General features: G+C 36.6%; 1 protein-coding gene across 1 annotated transcript in view; it reads right to left on the reverse strand.

Annotated features, from left to right (window-relative positions):
* Positions 1 to 17,896, reverse strand: part of POLN (DNA polymerase nu) — a 108,678-nt gene that overhangs the window by 76,165 nt on the left and 14,617 nt on the right. Inside the window, exons 6-14 of the mRNA XM_026846762.1 lie at positions 17,356 to 17,513; positions 11,579 to 11,647; positions 10,049 to 10,109; positions 9,776 to 9,840; positions 8,873 to 8,956; positions 8,362 to 8,451; positions 5,188 to 5,244; positions 4,365 to 4,418; positions 4,074 to 4,139 (exon numbers count right to left, since the gene is read on the reverse strand). Of these exons, the coding sequence (XP_026702563.1) occupies positions 4,074 to 4,139; positions 4,365 to 4,418; positions 5,188 to 5,244; positions 8,362 to 8,451; positions 8,873 to 8,956; positions 9,776 to 9,840; positions 10,049 to 10,109; positions 11,579 to 11,647; positions 17,356 to 17,513 (704 nt within the window). The remainder of the gene's footprint in view (positions 1 to 4,073; positions 4,140 to 4,364; positions 4,419 to 5,187; positions 5,245 to 8,361; positions 8,452 to 8,872; positions 8,957 to 9,775; positions 9,841 to 10,048; positions 10,110 to 11,578; positions 11,648 to 17,355; positions 17,514 to 17,896) is intronic.

A 17,896-nucleotide genomic window follows, 5' to 3' on the forward strand; every position in this document is an offset into this window, starting at 1 on the left:
CATGGTTCTGACAGCCTGCCTTGCTTGGTGTGTGCTTGTGGCCATGCTAAGGATGTAAAACCTATTGGGATAGTGTTATGAAAGGGAGACAGACAGCATCTCATCCACACTGTCCATAATCCCCAAACTATTCCCAAACTACATTTGAGTTTTATCTCAGAATTAGTCCATTCACTCCAGAAAACAGCGCAGAAGCCAAGTAATACGGATACAGTGTGGATAATCAGAAAAACTGGTTGCTAAGTTAACTGACAGAACTGGCTCATTTTTGATGGCAATTGCTGAAGGGCCTCTATTTCGAGAGATTGTCTCTCCCATTAGAATGAATACCAGATAGGTAATTTATTATTCATAATCCAAGCACTATTAGTAACACACATTTTCTAATAAACAAGCATGCAATTCTCTGTCATGCATTCACTATCAGAACATATTAGTTTTATCTGTTGGAGAGACTGAGGTATATTCAATATTTCAGATTTTTTTATGGTCCTTCTTTGACCACATTAACATTTAACATACCCTAATTAATTTCTCTTTCAAATTACATTCCTGCTTCGACATTAAAGGTTAATGTGCTTCTTTGATTGACAGGTTAAATTATTTTATTTCTTTGCCTTTTTGGACAAGCTGGTAAAAAAATTTTTCCTGGGGAGTAATAGGAAACCTTTTATTTTTTTTTCACTTGGTCTGGTAAATCAAAAAATTGTATTTATCTTCAGCATAACTTTTTGTTACTAAAAGGAAGGAAAATCCCCCTGAAGCCCACCACTTTATGCTTTTTAGTTTGATGATACCAACATCTTCAGAAGTATAGAAGTGTAAACTCATTAGTAGCATTTCAGTTCTCTCTGCTGCAGAAGCCTGGAGGAAAGAAACCTTAATACAAAATATCTGATTCTAGCACTGAAGTTTACATCTTAAACCAAATTATAACATTCAATTACATGCAATCTTTACATCTCAAGTTTGGTTTTCTCTCTGTTCATTCTGAAAGAGGCTTAATCTTAATTGGCTTTATGTCTTTCTACCTCTGTCATGACTTACTTTTGCTGTAAAGGGTGAGAAGCTAGAAAGTGGTATTTCAAGGTACATTTGGAAAACATAAACTAGGTCCTTGGAAATGTAATAAATATATTTAATAGGAAAGTTATCTATGAGCAATATAATAAAGGAGTTTTCTAATGGAGACAAGACTAGTATATTTATACAAAAAATAATTTAAAATAACATATTCAAATAATAAACCTAATTAACTTCCCCTAATACTCATAAGCAATCCATCACAGAGTGGAAAAAATAACTAGCCTATGGATATATTACAAAATAACTTGACTGAGAATTTTAGGTTTTACATTGTTTAGGTTTCAGCTATGCAGATTCTCATGGAGTAGCAAATAGACAGTTACAATGCTATAGCAGGAGACTACAATACCAAATGTGTCCCTGTTTAATGATGTACTATATTATTATATAATACTTCATTATTTGTGAAAAATGCATTAATTATGCATCACACATATTGTAGAACAACAAACCAAATGAGAAGAAATGGAGTGCAGAGTTAAACTAAAATAGATGTATACATGGAGAGCCACTGAAGTTATACCAAGAAATCCCCTCTAAATTGCTGCAACACGGAAGTAATAAAAATTCATGTGAATAAGCTTATCTATTGAGAGAAACCCACATAAAGCTAAAAATATATATCATCCATACATCAGATGTGACTTTGTCTTAAAGAAGATGACAGAACAGTTTATCTGAAAAATAAGTGCTGCTCTGTACCTAATGTCTGGTCATTTCCCCTTAAACCTATGAGAGTAAATCCCGGACTCTATTTAACGCCTTAAAGGAAAGAGGACAGATAGATTCATTACCTTTACAAAACAAATGAAAGATAAAGAAACCTTTGTTTGGAACCCATCTCCCACAATCACTGCAGCAAATGGGATGCTTTTTCTATTTGTCTTCTCACTTTATGTGATTTAAAGTTATATTTTGCTTCAATCACTCCTCAAAGCATTTCAAAACACAGTTAAAATAAAATACCTCAGCAAATATTCAGCTAAAATTTGACATAACATCATAGTAACTGCAAAAATATCTACAATATTTATGATTTCTGGCATGAATCTTTCTAATCCTTTAACACTTAGTAAAGTAACTGGGCACTGCAGTATATCTTCTGTATCAATAAATGATTCAGAAACAGATGGTATAAATTCCATAAACATCTCACACAAAAAAAGGCATGCCAATATTTTTCCTTATAAGGAAAAGCCAGCCTTAGGCAACCCTGGATGCTAACTTTAGCAGTATTCTTTTTGAGAAAAACAACCTTTAAGAAAAATAGATTTTGTGTCATTTTTAGCATGATGGGGCAAGGTCACCTTGTGTTGTATGTGATTGTTCAAGGCAGATGTCTGTTCAGCTCTGACTCGTAAATTCCTGTGCATCACATCAGAATATTTAGCAAACTGTGACCTTCATGATCATCTTTCCTATTCTCTCCCATCACTTTCCCCCATCTGGGTGTATGAGAAGTGGGAGCAGCAGTAACACTCCTCCATTCCATTGTTAACTCAGAATCTAGACGCTGGTTTTTACTCAGTAAATCACAAGCACTTCCTATAAATTGTTTGATGAGAGATCGTATGGAAATAAGTACCATGAGGGTAGGAAGACATAAATGAAACACAACATGTGAAGACAGGTAAAAGAAGAGCTAAGGAAGTCACCAGTATTGTGAGGATGAGAACCTCCCAGGACAGGTTTCTGCCAGAACTCTCAATGTCACCATACCAGTCAGGACTTGCAGGGAGCCATCTGAGCTCACCCCTGCGAAATGGTCACAACATAACTGTTATGTCTAACAGCTTTACTCCTAGATAGAACTGTGGAAGACCATGGCCTTTCTCCCAAGACTACAGAAAGCTTCTAATGCCATTTGTACCCATGAAGTTTAAGGCTAAGCAGTACCAAAATTTGCATGGTTAAGAACTGACAATACTTTTGGGGACAAGTTAGAAGGACAACAGCCTTGTGGATTCCCTCTAGCCTTCATGAGCCAAGTCTCAGTTCTGCATCTATTCCCTCCCTCCCACAGGGCCAGGGGTCAGGTCTTTGCTAAGAAAGGCCACGATTAAACCAAACAGAAGATTTCGGCAGGTAGGCAGTGACTCTTTTCTACTGCTATTCTCCTGCCTATGCCTTGAGCCCCTGAAGCAGTCTGCAGTCCTGTTTCCTCCCACAGCAGGTCCTGTACACTCAGCTATGCAACCATGGGCTGCGAGAGTAGTGGAACACAAAAGGTCTCACCAGTCCCTACCATCAAAGGCCAGTATGCTTCCTAAACTCCAAATAAAAATATATAATAAAACATATTAAAATATGCCCTTAAAAGGGCCACTTTGACAATAAAAACCCCAACCAAGCCTCAAGCAGTCCAGAAAGTCAAATAAAACACATTCCAGCCACAAGCATGTACATGGAGATCACTATAGCTGAAGACAAGAGAGGAAGCACAAAGAACCCAAGTGTCTCAGACATGTAAGCTTCTGGCAAGACTTTCAAAGCAACAGCATGACTAGTTTAGCTCTTCACTGCTAAGAGGCCTGAAGCCAAATTCCAGAGGAAAAGAGCTTTTTTTTTTTTTTTTTTTTTTTTTTCCCATAAAACCCAGGGTACCTTCCAGATCTCACCAACCCTTTACAAGGAGTGGCTGATAAACACCAGGAATTCATTACTAAGAAGTATTCAGTGGAAGTCTAGAGGGTCCATGCCTGGCTCACAATTCTATCCCTCTGCTTCAGGTAAACTTCAGGTAATAATATTAAATTCTGATCCAAAGATAACAGAAAATATTCATAAGAATAAATGTTCTACAGCAAAACGCCCATTTAATAAGCTTTTTCTGTCCACCATTTACATAAAATATGGCAACTGCTATACTTAGATGAAAATGAACATTTCATTGATGTTAAAAATACTACGTATTTCATATAAAGAATATAAATAATATTATTTTAAAATTCTAATTAAAATGTAAGTCTTCTAATAGGCTCACTTACTGGATGTTTGGCTGAAAGTCTGCCAGTCACAGTTCCTGTCTGATTCCATGTAGAGGAAATAAATCCCTGTAGTCAAGTAAAAATCCCCCAAAATAAAAGGATGAAGACATATATCTAAATTTTGTTGAATGTAAGTATCAATAGTAAAAACTCACTGCAACCAGGACTACAAAATAAAAAATAAACACTTCTATAATTTTTCATAAAGTTCTTAAACCCTGCCATCATTTCACATCTTTTTATTATTTATTTTAAATACCATATATTACAGACTACTTTTTGTATTTCTACCTTTCTCATGCACGTTCGTAGTCCATCCACATAAGTTGACTTCATCTTATGAACCTAAATTAGATAAAAGTTTAGATAAATGCTTATTTATAAAACTAAGAAATTTTCAAATTAAAGATTTCAATTTCCAAATGCATATTAACTTGTTTTGTAGACTTTTTTTAAAAGACACTTTTATCTTAGTAAATAATGGATGTATACTCACTAATAGCTTGATCTGTCAGCATAAGTTAGGTAAGTGCTTGGTTATACCCTAAAGCCAAGTCTTTGCAGATATTAGCAAGTTGGAATTTATTCTTTTACATTTTATATCCCCAGGTCAATAAACGACACAAAAAACCACATGCCCACAAAAATAACCCCCAGCCACTTTTTTTGGTTTTAGATCTTGGAAACTCATCCACTGAAAACTCAAACATTAAAGTGTGAGAGCAGACTAAGTAGGTCATTTGGATTTTCAGGAGGCTCATCACCTAAAAACCCCCTAACTAGTTATCTCCTTCACTTTCTGCAGAATATTTCTTCAGAACTCAAAAATAAATGTTTTGCTCTACAAGTGTGCTTTATAGCACTAGACATATTTAACAGCAAAGTTTTCCAGTTGTTTTTGCAATAGTTGTTTGCTAGCTATAAACTAACAGTGCAAAACAGAAGTATAACATTAAATTTAAAAACTCTTAAGAAAACCTACATCAAAATTTAAATGAGAATTTGAATGAATTTACATTAGAGACAACTTTTTATTTATTTAGCTGTGAATATGTTATCTTTCTTGCTAATTTTGCTTCAGTGAAACTACATTATGTGAAAAATATCAGCTCACCTGACGGTATTCTAAAATTATTTTAGGCAAAGGATGAAGATCTTGCAACTTATTTAGCTGCAAAATAAAGAATATGAATTACTGGTAAACTTTATTGTTAAGTTACATTATTTAACATCTTAACACAGTAAGTTTTGGAGAAAGAAATTTTCCCAACAAGCTGAATGGACAATATACTAAAAGAATTGTGTCCCTCAAGCAGTCTCACCCTAGGCCCAAGTAAGCCTTCCTTCCTGCTTTCAGCAGGAGGGCTGGATATTACATTCTCCCAGTTCATTTCCCTTCCTGTTCCAGACAGGGACAAAAAACATGGAGGCATAAAAACTATTCCACAACAACTTTGAAAATGCTCGGGCATAGGGTGGGGAGCTACTTATGGTCCTTTATTTTTTGTGCTAGACAGCATCATTGCAAGAGAGAACATGATAAAAGTATACAAAGTAATACATATACATACACATACATATTTATACACACACAAAAAACCCGACAGGAGAATTTCTTCTGTTTGTCCCCTAATACAAGTTCCAGGGGACCTTCAAGAAAAACTGAAATTGTAAAATTCAAAAGCAATAAAATAAAGCATATTTCAAATCACTATGACTGTAAATTGCCATAAAAAATTGTTAAGAATGAAATTATTAAAATAGAGATTGCATATTTATAAGTACAACAAAAATATCTGGAACTACAACAGTTCGGTGTAAAAAATAGATGCAACTGTACAATAATGGACATTTAAAAGCATAAGTTTTTTTCTTGCTACCATGAAAAGATTAATTAATTATGTAGTACTTATCTATTGGAAGGTTTCAGCCTACCTTTCTCTAAATAACCAAGTCTCAGCAGTTGTTGAAAAGAGAGCACTGGACTAAATGAAAGCATTGCTTTGATTACTGCAACAAGTCTTATGCTCCCACAAAAAGATGAAATGCATTTTATGCCACTGATCCCTCCCATCTCCCAAGGCTCTCTGTCACTGTCCAAGATTACATATTTGATCTATGAAACCTTCTTCTCCTTGAGTTGTGTGTGGGTTTTATGGTTATACTGTTGACTTCACCTCAAAAATCATATCCGGTAGTTCAGCCACTTGGTCCAAAAGTTGAATTTCCTCTTTCACACATGAGAAACAAATACTACTTTTCTACCTTACCCAGAGGTGTTCATTCTCAGCAATGGTGTGAGTCCCATGTAAACTAGAGCAATACAATTGTGGCACCAAATCAGAAACAGGTGCAGCCACACAGAGGATTCTTCTCTAAGGAGAAATTCAATTACTGTTATTATCTTAACAAAATAATCCATTAATGATCTGGATAAGGTGATCAAGTGCACCCTCAGTAAATTTGCAGATGACACTGAGTGCAGTGTTAATCTGCTTGAGGGCAGAAAGGCTCTACAGAGGGACCTGGACAGGCTGGATCGATGAGCCAGGGCCGATTGTATGAGCCTCAAAAAGTCCAAGTGCCAGGTCCTGTATTTGAGTCACAACAACCGCATGCAATGCTACAGGCTTGGGGAGGAGTGCCTGGAAAGCTGCCTGACAGAAAAGGACCTGGAGGTGTTGGTCAAGAGCTGGCTGAATATGATCCAGTAGTGTGTCCAGGTGGTCAAGAAGGCCAATGGCATCCTGGCTTGTATCAGAAATAGTGTGGCCAGCAAGACTAGAGAAGTGATCATCCCCCTTGCACTCTGCACTCAATTCCTGTGTTCAGTTTTGGGCCCCTCACTACAAGACATTGAGGTGCTGGAGCATGTCCAAAGAAGAGCAGTGAAACTGGTGAAGGGTCTAGAACACAAGTCCTGTGAGGAGTGGCTGAGGGAACTGGGGTGGTTTAGTCTGAAGAAAAAGGAGGCTGAGAGGAGACCTTACTGCTCTCTACAGTTACTTGAAAGGAGGTTGTAGCGAGATCAGTGTCAGTCTCTTCTCCTAAGTAATGAGCAATAGGGCAAGTGGAAACAGCCTCAGGTTGTGCCAGGGGAGTTTTAGATTGGATATTAGGAAAAATTTCTTCACTGAAAGGGTTGTCAAGCACTGGAACAGGCTGCCTGGGAAAGTGGTTGAGTCTCCATCCCTGGAGGTATTTAAAAGATGTGTAGATGTGACACTTAAGGACATGGTTTAGTGGTGAACTTGTCTGTGTTAGGTTAACGGTTGGACTCAATGATTCTAAAGGTCTTTTCCATCTTAAATAATTCTGTGAGTCTGTGAAAAGGAAGAGGCATCCACATTTGCCTCAAGTTACCAAGAAGTCTGCAGTTTGGTCCTGACTTCATCGATTTGAGACAAATGTTTTTAACAGGTATCTGCACTTGTGTGTGATCATAAATGAACATCTGTATTGCTGAAAATTATCTGCTCCAACACTAACAGAAGAAAGAACTGGAGAATGTTCATATACATAATATTATTGCACTGAATCTGAAGGTAGATTTGATCTCTTGTATAGGTATATCAAATTATCTAAACTGTTTGGTTATTATTGCTCTAAAGGAACAAGATTCTATCAAGATCCTGCAGATCTGACTTCAAATGCAACAGCTCTTACTGAAGACAAGCATCTCCACAGAGGGGAAAAAAAAAAGCCTGAGGAAAATTCAGGTACACAAGTAAAACACTGGACTATACAAAAAAAGTGACAACTCTCAATTCAAACCACAGATATCAAATAATTTCCTACATGCCTCTCTACCTAGCATGAATAAATGAATTAAATGTTCTAAGAAGATGACAACATGTTTTTAGCCCAAGTCTCCTGATGGCAAAGAGAGAGTCTGGATTGCTATTTCCTTCACCAACAGATTTTACATTAATGTTGTTTTCTTTCACCACTGGTCTCTATCACCCAATCAGTCAGTCATATCGAGCCACCAAAATCTGACCAGTAAGAAAGACTCCCTCCTTTGAGGAACACGGTCATACATGCATGTTGGTGCTAAAGTTTTTAACCCTGGTTTATAGCTAAAGTTATCTTTAGTAGCTAGTTTGGTTTTCCCCATCATGGGCTGCAACTTTAATTTCTGGCATAAGTAAATGAAATGTGATTAGTACAACACAAAAATAAATCAAGATTGTTAGGAAAACTTTAAACAAATAACAATTTCACTGGAATATAACTTAGAAGTTTTCCTAAATCATGCAGATGGTTTTAAAACCCTTCCCCATCTTACCACAACTTCTGAGGTGGACACAAGTTGCTGTATTTCAGTTCTGTGAACTTTCTCACACAGTGCATGCAGTTTTAACTTTTCAAATAGTACCTATAGTAAGAAAAAACACATAAGAGTTTTCAGTGTTTCAAGTGCTGAAACAGAAAGGAAAATTATTTGGTGCCTGACCTTAAGTCTAGAAAACAGATTTCAAGGAAAACAGAGCATACTGCAGAAAAGAAATCTAACTCAGAATTGAAAGGATCAGATCTTTATTTTGAGCTATTGAAAAAGTAGTGTGTTTACTAAAATAATATGCATAATTTATGTAAATATGTTCCAATACAGATTATCCCACATTGCTAGATTTATGAAAAACTGATATATCCCCTGTTAAAATAAGAAAAATAGATAATTAATATCGAAGAAAAATATTCTGAAGTTGTAAGGACAATTTTGTATGCTTTATAATTCTTCTGTATCAATAACACAGAATTTACAACTTATATAATAATAGGAGCATAAATATTACCTCTCTGAGTTGACTGCTGCTGGTCAAAAGGAATCGTTCTCCAGCAACCTGATGAGCTTCCTGTTCAAGCTCTTTGAGTCGCAACTATAAATCAGTACATCAGAATTATTCTGTTTATATTATAATTTTCTTCAGTATCTCCTACTTCCTAGGTTAACAGGTATACTGGACTTCTAGCTAAAGATAGGGTACTTGATAATGCGTAATCATTGCTGGCTATCAACATTTGGTTTAGTAGATTGGTTATATACTCTTTAACCTGTATTTCTTCATGCTCTGGGAATGGGTTTTACTGTAGTAAAAAGTACCAAAATTTGTGGGAAAATAAATTATGTTACTGAAGACTATAGAGATGTGTGACAAACAGAGATATGCAAATTATTATGATAAATTAATAATCTGTCAGACCATTATGATTATCTAGTCAGATTTTATGCTACAAAATAGTATCCTCTTGCAGCTATTTTTATCCATGGGGAAATGGCAAATTTAGAACTCTCAGAACATGTAAGTTGTAGAGTGTTTTATTTACAAAGAGAGAGAGAAATATCTATCACTTCTCAGGAATATTATTACTGATAACTGTAGGTTCAGAAAGAGCCATTACAATTTTTACTCTACAACACATAACCTAAACCGACTGTGAATTTTGCAAAGCAATCTCAGTTCTGAGGCAAGGCTAATGAAGCAGAAGTCTTTTTGCTTGCCTAAATAAACATGGAAGTATTCTAAAATGAAAATATCATTAGTTATATTTATTATAATAATCATAATAAAAGAAACTCCAAACTGTCATGTAAAACACAACAAAGCAAAAAGATTCCTCATCTTTTTAATCAGTTATCCTCAGTAAAAGCAAAACGCTATACAATTTCCAAAAGAAAAAATAAAGACAAAGTTTACCCCCAGAATCTCTGATGTTTTTTTCAGTTCTTGTTTGTTCACATGTATTTTGTGTGTTTCCATCACTGTAAATACAATTATATGCTGAGAACACTTACAACTGACAATTTCGATTTATATGCTTCTTAGACTGTAAAATGGAAACTTAAACTCACACAGCTGTTATGAGGCTAAAATAACATTTACTATTCTGAGGTATAACATTCTACTTGAGCGTAGTCAGCAGCTGTGTAAAAACAGTGAAGATTCATATTTTGAAGTGAACTTTCATACCTGCCAGAATTTTGATAAGTGGAAGCTCTAATGTGCAAAATAATTTCCACAAACCTTGAACCTGTAAAGCAAGATACAAATAAATTCTTCAGTACCAGCCAATTTTAATCTTAAAGCATACAATATTGTCACTATGTGGATCTGATTTCCAGTAAGCAGTATTTAACTTTCTGTATAATCCCTTTTTACACGACAACACTGTCTGTGGAATGAAATACTACTTAGTGTGAATTATAGTATCTAAATACTGTAGCCCATTATCACTTCATTTTGAGGGGAACAGCAATACATTTTTTAATAGTAATCATTTTGTACAGGAATAGTAATAAAGAAATACACATACCCCATTTTTCCAAATGGTTTATTTTTAGAGCAAGTTCCACTGTAATAGAACATCAGTTACCCCTTTTTCTTTATTCACTTGAACAATTAAGCAACCATTTAGAATTCATAACTTTATTTTCATTAGGAAGAAAATAAAAGATGATAGGGTCATGTACCCAACATGACCCTATCAAAGAACAGGAGGCCTGTTTTTTCTTCAACCACTGAAGTAATTGGACAACAGTACTTGTCTAAAAACTCCTCCTATAGGCTGGCGCTCAGTGTTTCTGTGTCTTTGGTACTTCTGTGCCTTTGGTGTTTCCCTGTTGCCTGCCTTCACAGATTGTTTCATCATATTGCTGGCTGCTTAGAAATCCAGATTAATATGGCTTCATCAACTAATGCTTTAAGACCTACACTTGATACCATCAATTTCAAAACCCCTAGAACTCTACAACATACCTTCCACCAGAACCTGAGGATATCCCTAAATTGTGACACTTTTCCAGGTATATGATTACAGGGAGAAAACAAACACACACACAAAAAACATTAAAAGACTTCCTGAGATGCATTCTGAACTGTAATAAAGGCTAAAATGGAATAAAATAGTTCACTTGGAAGAGACCTACAACAATCATCTAGTCCAACTTCCTAGACACTTCAGGGCTGACCAAAAGTTACAGGATTGTCCTAGTAGCTCTTAAACATTTGACAGGATTGAGGCATTGACCACCTCTCTAGGAAGCCTGTTTCAGCGTTTGACCAGTGTCAGGCTAAAACAACCTAGAGCAAAAGATATGCTGAGAGTTTTTGTACCCAAGCAATGCATCAAAAAAAATCCAGCTACACTCTGTTCTAACTCTTAACACTTTTTAGACTGTTTCATATAGCTTAAAGATACCAAAAGGTCACAATACTCCAAACATTTCCCTTTCTTAGAATCTTCATTTAAATATTTAGTTGACTGTTGCAGAGGAGAAGTTTCTTCTGAAGATTAACCTTGAGACTAACCATTTTCATCTTCTGGAAAAAAAATGACAAATTTGATAGGCAACTTTATTTTAAATGTTGACTAGCACTATACACCAGTAAGGACTGGAGCTTTCTGTTTAACTCCAGCAGAGATTCTGATTTGAATGAGAAACACATCACTAACTCTCTTCAATTCATTATAGTTATATCTAACTACTTTTTATATCTTACCTGTAAATCATGAACAAGGTCCATCATCACATTATAAAGCTTCTCCAAGTTGACACCTATGTTTTGATCCTAATATAAATTTTAAAAACACCAATAGTTTTAATGCCAGCTTAAAAATATTTAAAATGCTATTTTAAAAGGGATTAAACAACATATTTTTCTGTATCTCTCCTGTTATATTTAACATTTTAGCAATGTTCTTAGACCTCTGACAAACACAATTCATGAACAGAGCAGTACAGATCCTGAATATTCAAGATTTCACCTGTTCCTTTATTTACATTTTGTACAGACCAAGCATGGAGAAATAGTATCACTACAATCAATGCTTTTGACATTGGCGTCAGAATTTTATTACTACTTGTAAAATGAGAAAAAATTCCTTGCAATTTACTATCTCCTATCAGTACTGCCACTCTTCTGTGCCTGAACTATTCAGTTCCTTCCCTTCTGTTCCAGAGATATTCTGCACAGAGCATATCACCACATTCAGGTGGATAGAAGACCATTTTGAAATGCATACAGACACTGACAATATGATTGTTAGCTCCAAGAACACAGCCACTTAAAATAAACTTAATATCAACCTATTACATTTATCAAGCTAATACACAAAATGTTAACAATTGATAAATTCCTGCGAGGAAAGATAGGAATGAGAGAAATGCTGCAGATGTAGATTTTCTTTCCTTCAGCCTGTATCTTCAATGACAGCTGAACAACCAAAATTATGGAATAAATTTACATCCAAGGCATTAAGTGCAAAAATGCTAGCACTGCCCTGTAAAATTCCTGGCCACAAATCATAGAACCTAGGACAGCATTCCACAGGACTAAAGTTATGCACTTGCCTGTCCATATCTCTTCCCCAAGAATCACATACTGGTCTCTGCTGGAAGCAGGACAACAGATTATGTGGAATTCATTATGACATGTTATGATAGTTCTTGTTTTTTTTATGTAAAAGTGAAACTAAGCTAAGAGTTGTTTGGGTAAAAAGAGGCATTTACTCTATGTTAATAAATACTTATGATGATATAGCTGAAGTATGGGGGCAACTTGGCCATAATACTTTATGAAAGACATCAAGAAATATCAGATAGGCTGATAAGAGAACCAAAAATAATAGTCAGCTTAGAAAACCTGACTTACAGAGAAAGAGATTAATAAGGTTTATTTAGTTTAGAAGAATATGAAGGAGGAGAACACAACAGTTTTTATAAACAGAATCACTACGAGGGGCTCTCATGCTATGATCTGCAGAAGCCTCTCTTTCCTCTACAGACCTGCTCCTATTCTACAGGTTTCTCACCTTACTGGTCTCATGAAATACCTACAGTTGGGAGAAGAAATCTGCTCCAAAACAAACACATTCTACTTTCTCCACTCAAACTGAGCTAGAAAGCATTTTCCTTAACAGAGTAAGTTCTCAGAAATCATGCTACCAAATCTGAATTTGCTGCCCATTGCACAGTTTCATGGGGTTTATTTGATATATTCAGAATCTTTCCTTTGGTCCTTCTGTGATGAGAAGGAAAGAAAGGATGTTTCTACTTGTTATCAGATTTACACTATCCTCTAAGATAGTATAGAAAATTAAGACAATGCTTCCATTTGAATGAAACACCTAGTATTTTGTAAAGAACAAGACCACAATTCTATCATCTGGAAGAGTGATGTAATGTGATACCACTCTACTAAACTGGATGTCATTAAACTATGAATTATGGACTAAACCAGAAAGATTGCCACTGAAATAGTTTCCAAGAATATTTTCTTAACAACGGCCCTGATACCAGTATACTATGATCCTTTAGAGCTTTTAATGTCTCCAGATAGAACAGTAGTTATTTTGAAGCAAAAGCGGGTAAAATTAATCAAAGTGGTTGGGAAATCTTAAAAATCCTTTCTAAAGGAGGGTCTATATAACCTGAACAGATGTCCAAATTAAGGATTTTTCTAAAATTAAAAAATTATATTCATATAAAGATTAATGGATGGTGGAGGATCCTACTCTCTCTTCATGGAGGTAAGAACCCTTTAAGTTTGAGAGAAGGTATCTCTGGACACCCTTTTCCACCTGAACAGGGTCTTTTGCAGGAATTGCTCCCTGAGTTAGATTCCACTATCTACCCCTTGTCTTCAGGATGACTCTCAGAAGCTCCTGGTTGCGTTTCTAGAGAGTGAGGGTAGGCATGGACTGAGACACCAGCACATCTAAATACTTGATCCTGTGCCCTCACGTGTTGGCTTTGGTTGGGATAGAGTTAATTTTCTTCATAGTAGTTGGTATGGGGCTATGGTTTGGATTTGTGCTGGAAACAGTGTTGATAACACAGGGATGTTTTAGATACTGTTGAGTAGTGCTGACAGAGTCAAGGCTTTTTCTGCCTCTCACCCCTCCCCACCAGTCAGTAGTCTGGGGGTGCACAGCTGGGACAGCTGACCCAAGGGGTATCCCACACCATATGACATCATGCTCAGCATATAAACCTGTGGGAATGAGGAAGGGGGGACATTTGGAGCGATGGTGTTTGTCTTCCCAAGTACCTGTTACACATGAGGGAGCCTGGCATGCCTGCAGATGGCTGAACCCCTGGCCTGCCGATGGGAAGAATTGAATTAATTTCTTGGTTTGCTTGCACACATGGCTTTTGTTTCACCTATTAAACTGACTTTATCTCTATCCACAAGTTTTCTTACTTTCACCCTTCTCATTCTATCCCCCATCCCACTGGGGGGAGTGAGTGAGCAGCTACATGGGGCTCAGTTGCCAGCTGGGGTTAAGCCATAACACCTCTCAGTGTAAAAGTCAGCTGTAAATCAACAGGTAAACATAATCCATCCTCCAAACAGTGTATAAAAACCTGCCTTGTACACAAAACTCACGATTTTGGCCTACTGTTTGTAAAACAAGCCCCATTATTTGAAGAAAAACAGAAGTCTGGAACCAAAGCATTATAGCAGATGCAGACTGACAAGAGCAATGCTTCATCCATTATTCAATCCAAACAGAATGCAGAAGGAATCCAAATTACTTGTTGCTGAACAAACACAATAGAACCAGAACTGACTGAAAATTAGTTTATTAAGACAAATTATAACACATTATTGCTACAGAGGCCTGCATTCTGGTACACAGCTGGGGAAGAACCATCACAGGAACTGTATTATACTGGTCCAACTAATTTTTAAAAGAAGTGCCGAGGATAACAGAAGCGTCGGAGACACCTAGTAGTTACAAGAAGTTATGTTTCATGCTAAAACAGAATTACCTGAGTTTTTGGATAATCTTTGCTGTAGACACATTTTCCTGCCATATACCATAAAAAAGGGGCACTAGTGTTGCAGTCATTCAGAACATGCTTGAGCCTAGACCATGATTGTTTTTATCTTGAAATGACCACATGACTCAAGATAACAGCAGATAAAATTAAACAGATTCTGCATAAGCTGATGTTTGTTAGTGGGAATTTTGTCCCAGCAAAGCCCCAGCAGCAGGAAAGAGTTAAAATGGGATAATGAATTCCACTGACAGCACATGCAAGTTCCCAATCTGCTCAAGGGCAGATGTATATTAGTCTATACAACTTCAGCACTGTTAGTGTTGGTCATCTGTGAGTAGACAATATGGTTATCTACTGTACAGGCCTCCCCTCAGCCTACAGCAGACTTGAGCACTGCAAGACTGAGAAACAGTAGGCCCTTGAAGGCAGGATGAGAAGGCTCTCTTCAAAGCTGAAATATCTAGACCCACTGGTGGTCATCCTTGTTTTATAATAGTCTAGTCCCATCAGTGAGGGCTTCTCTCTACCCCAAACAGATTAATTTAAGCAGGCCCATACTCCAGTGAAAAGCCATCAGCCTGTCCCCAAGAAGACAGTCCATACCCACTGGTTCTGGAACAAAAGAGCTGTCTATGAAATACTACGCTTTCAGCAGACAACTTGATCCCATTCTGGAGGTGGAAGTATGCCCAGTGACAGGCTTCAACTGACACCAAGATCACTCATCAGCAAATGAAGCAATGACAAGAACAATTTTAGCACCTGTTTCAATAAAGTTTCAAGATCTATGGACTACGACCCCTTTTACTGAGCCTTTTGGAACAGCATCAAATATACAGACAGGGAACAAGTAGCACATATTCTATACTAAGAGGTGTATGGCAAGGGCTTGGTTCCTTGTAGAGGGCCTCAGAGTAAAATAGCAGTCATTCCAAGCACTATGCCAGGTGGACAAAACTAGCACAATACAGAGGGAGCTTAACTGAAGTAGTGGGGCACAAAACAGGAAATATCATCTAGCATGGATCCCTCTGGGAGTGCAGACAACCGTCAGGAACCTACCATTAAAGACAGAACAAGAAGGATGAAGAGAGAAATCTGGCAAAGAGCTAGGTTTCACAGGAAGAACTGGGACTCACTGAGCCAAAAAGCAATTGGGAGAGTCCAGGGAACAAATTAATTGCATAAGGAATGGGGGGAATAATCACAGGATGTTAGAGGGAGGCATTAACTGGGACTTGGGTGAACAAGTCGGCATAAAAGCACTGGACATGACTGGGGCAAGGAAACAAACTAGACCTGAAGTAAGGCAGGAAGGAAGGAAGACTTCAATATTGAACTCAGAGATGGGAATCCGGATAACAAAGTTGAGAAATGATAACTAAGAATAGGTGTGATCTATGAAGAACAAAAGACTGAGTCAGGCTAAGGAAACAGAGAAGATTAAGGATGCTGAGTCACAGGAGGGGACACCATATATAGAAATAACCAACAGTTTATAGCTTCTGCCTGTTTGCCTGTCCATTCCCTACTCTAATTGCTTAATTTGTGAAGTAGCTTCTGAACAGTTGCAGTTTACGGCTAGTGTTTTAAAGTAAACTGGCTCTGTTTTTTCTCGGGAATGTCTACATTGATGGGTATGTGCTGACACAACTGACCTCTGCCCATGGTCTAAGCCGACTTGACATCTGTGGATTTGTATCCTAGAAGCACTATAATCATGTTATGATACTTGTGTCTGAACAAGCAAGGCCTCTGAAAAGCAAAAGGTTTCAAAACCACCATCATTTAGGTTGCTGCATATCTATTTTTATAATTCAAACTACCTCTGACAGCTAATGTGTGCAGAGTAGATCACCATGGCCCAAAATACAAATACCAAACTCTGTAACATTCAGTAAATGTTTCAACAGGCAGTAAGACATTTCTATAATGCTGTAAATAACTTAAAAGTTCATCATACATTTTCTCTTACTGAGAATAAAAACTCACAGATTTTTCATACACATGCTTGAAGGTTTAGATTTGACTCCCTACTGTTCCTCAGCCTATGATGTGGTGTCCACCAGCTGTGAGATTCAGCAAAATTGTTAATTACAATTAACTAAATATAGGCTACAAGTTCACAGGAATTAGAGAACAAGGCACTAGGCATTTTGAAAAGGAAAGTTGAAAATCAGTTTGCAGGGAGGTGGAAAGAAAAAAGATCAGATCATACATTAATACTGTTACTGAACTTTTTGGTTTTGAAGCAGAATTTTACAGCTGTTCCTGGAGAATATGATCCCATCTCAGTAGAATGCTGTTAACCCTTCAATTTCCCCCTTTAAAATCAGATTTCCAACAAGTGGCAGTAATAAAATAATTTTCTTCCATTAGAAAAGCATTATCTATAATTTTTTTTTTTGCAGTATTTTGTAAGCAAAAGCAATTGTTTCATTCCCTTCCCCTTTTAACCCAACCATAAACAACTTAAAACAAACTACTTACTGATGTGTTTCCCAAAGTGCTGGTATCTCTATTTACAATTCCCATAGAAAAAGGCTTTTCAAAATACTTCTGTATTAAACGTTCAAAAGAGGGAACTGTGTCGCTGGGGTTTATCAGCCATGCTGCAATCCTTGGATCTAACACGACACTATCAGCAACTACAAAAATAAATTATTTCTGACAATCAAAATATTTCAATTACCTCCCATACCAAGAAATACCTCTAAAGTTTTGCCCACTTTCCTGTAGAGATACATTATAAATAGACAAGTATTTACACTATAAAAATGTTAAATATTGAATTCACAGCTCTAATAAATGGTTAATTTCATGACTACATAGAAGTTCAATATTGAATATTTTTGAAGAGGGTTTTTGTGGCTTTTTTGTTGCATTTTCATTACTTTTTTTCAGGTTTTAAAATGTGAGTAAACCTTTGGTTCTCAAGATTCACTGTAAAGGTCTCTCTTATCACTGAAAAATTTCATATTGAAGTTTTTCTTGTCTCCCCCTCTGGTACAGTTTTGTTGTTGCTGTTAAC

The sequence above is a fragment of the Athene cunicularia genome (genome assembly GCF_003259725.1).
Source record: "Athene cunicularia isolate RWA chromosome 4 unlocalized genomic scaffold, athCun1 chr4_part1, whole genome shotgun sequence".
Classification (NCBI taxonomy): Eukaryota; Metazoa; Chordata; class Aves; order Strigiformes; family Strigidae; genus Athene; species Athene cunicularia.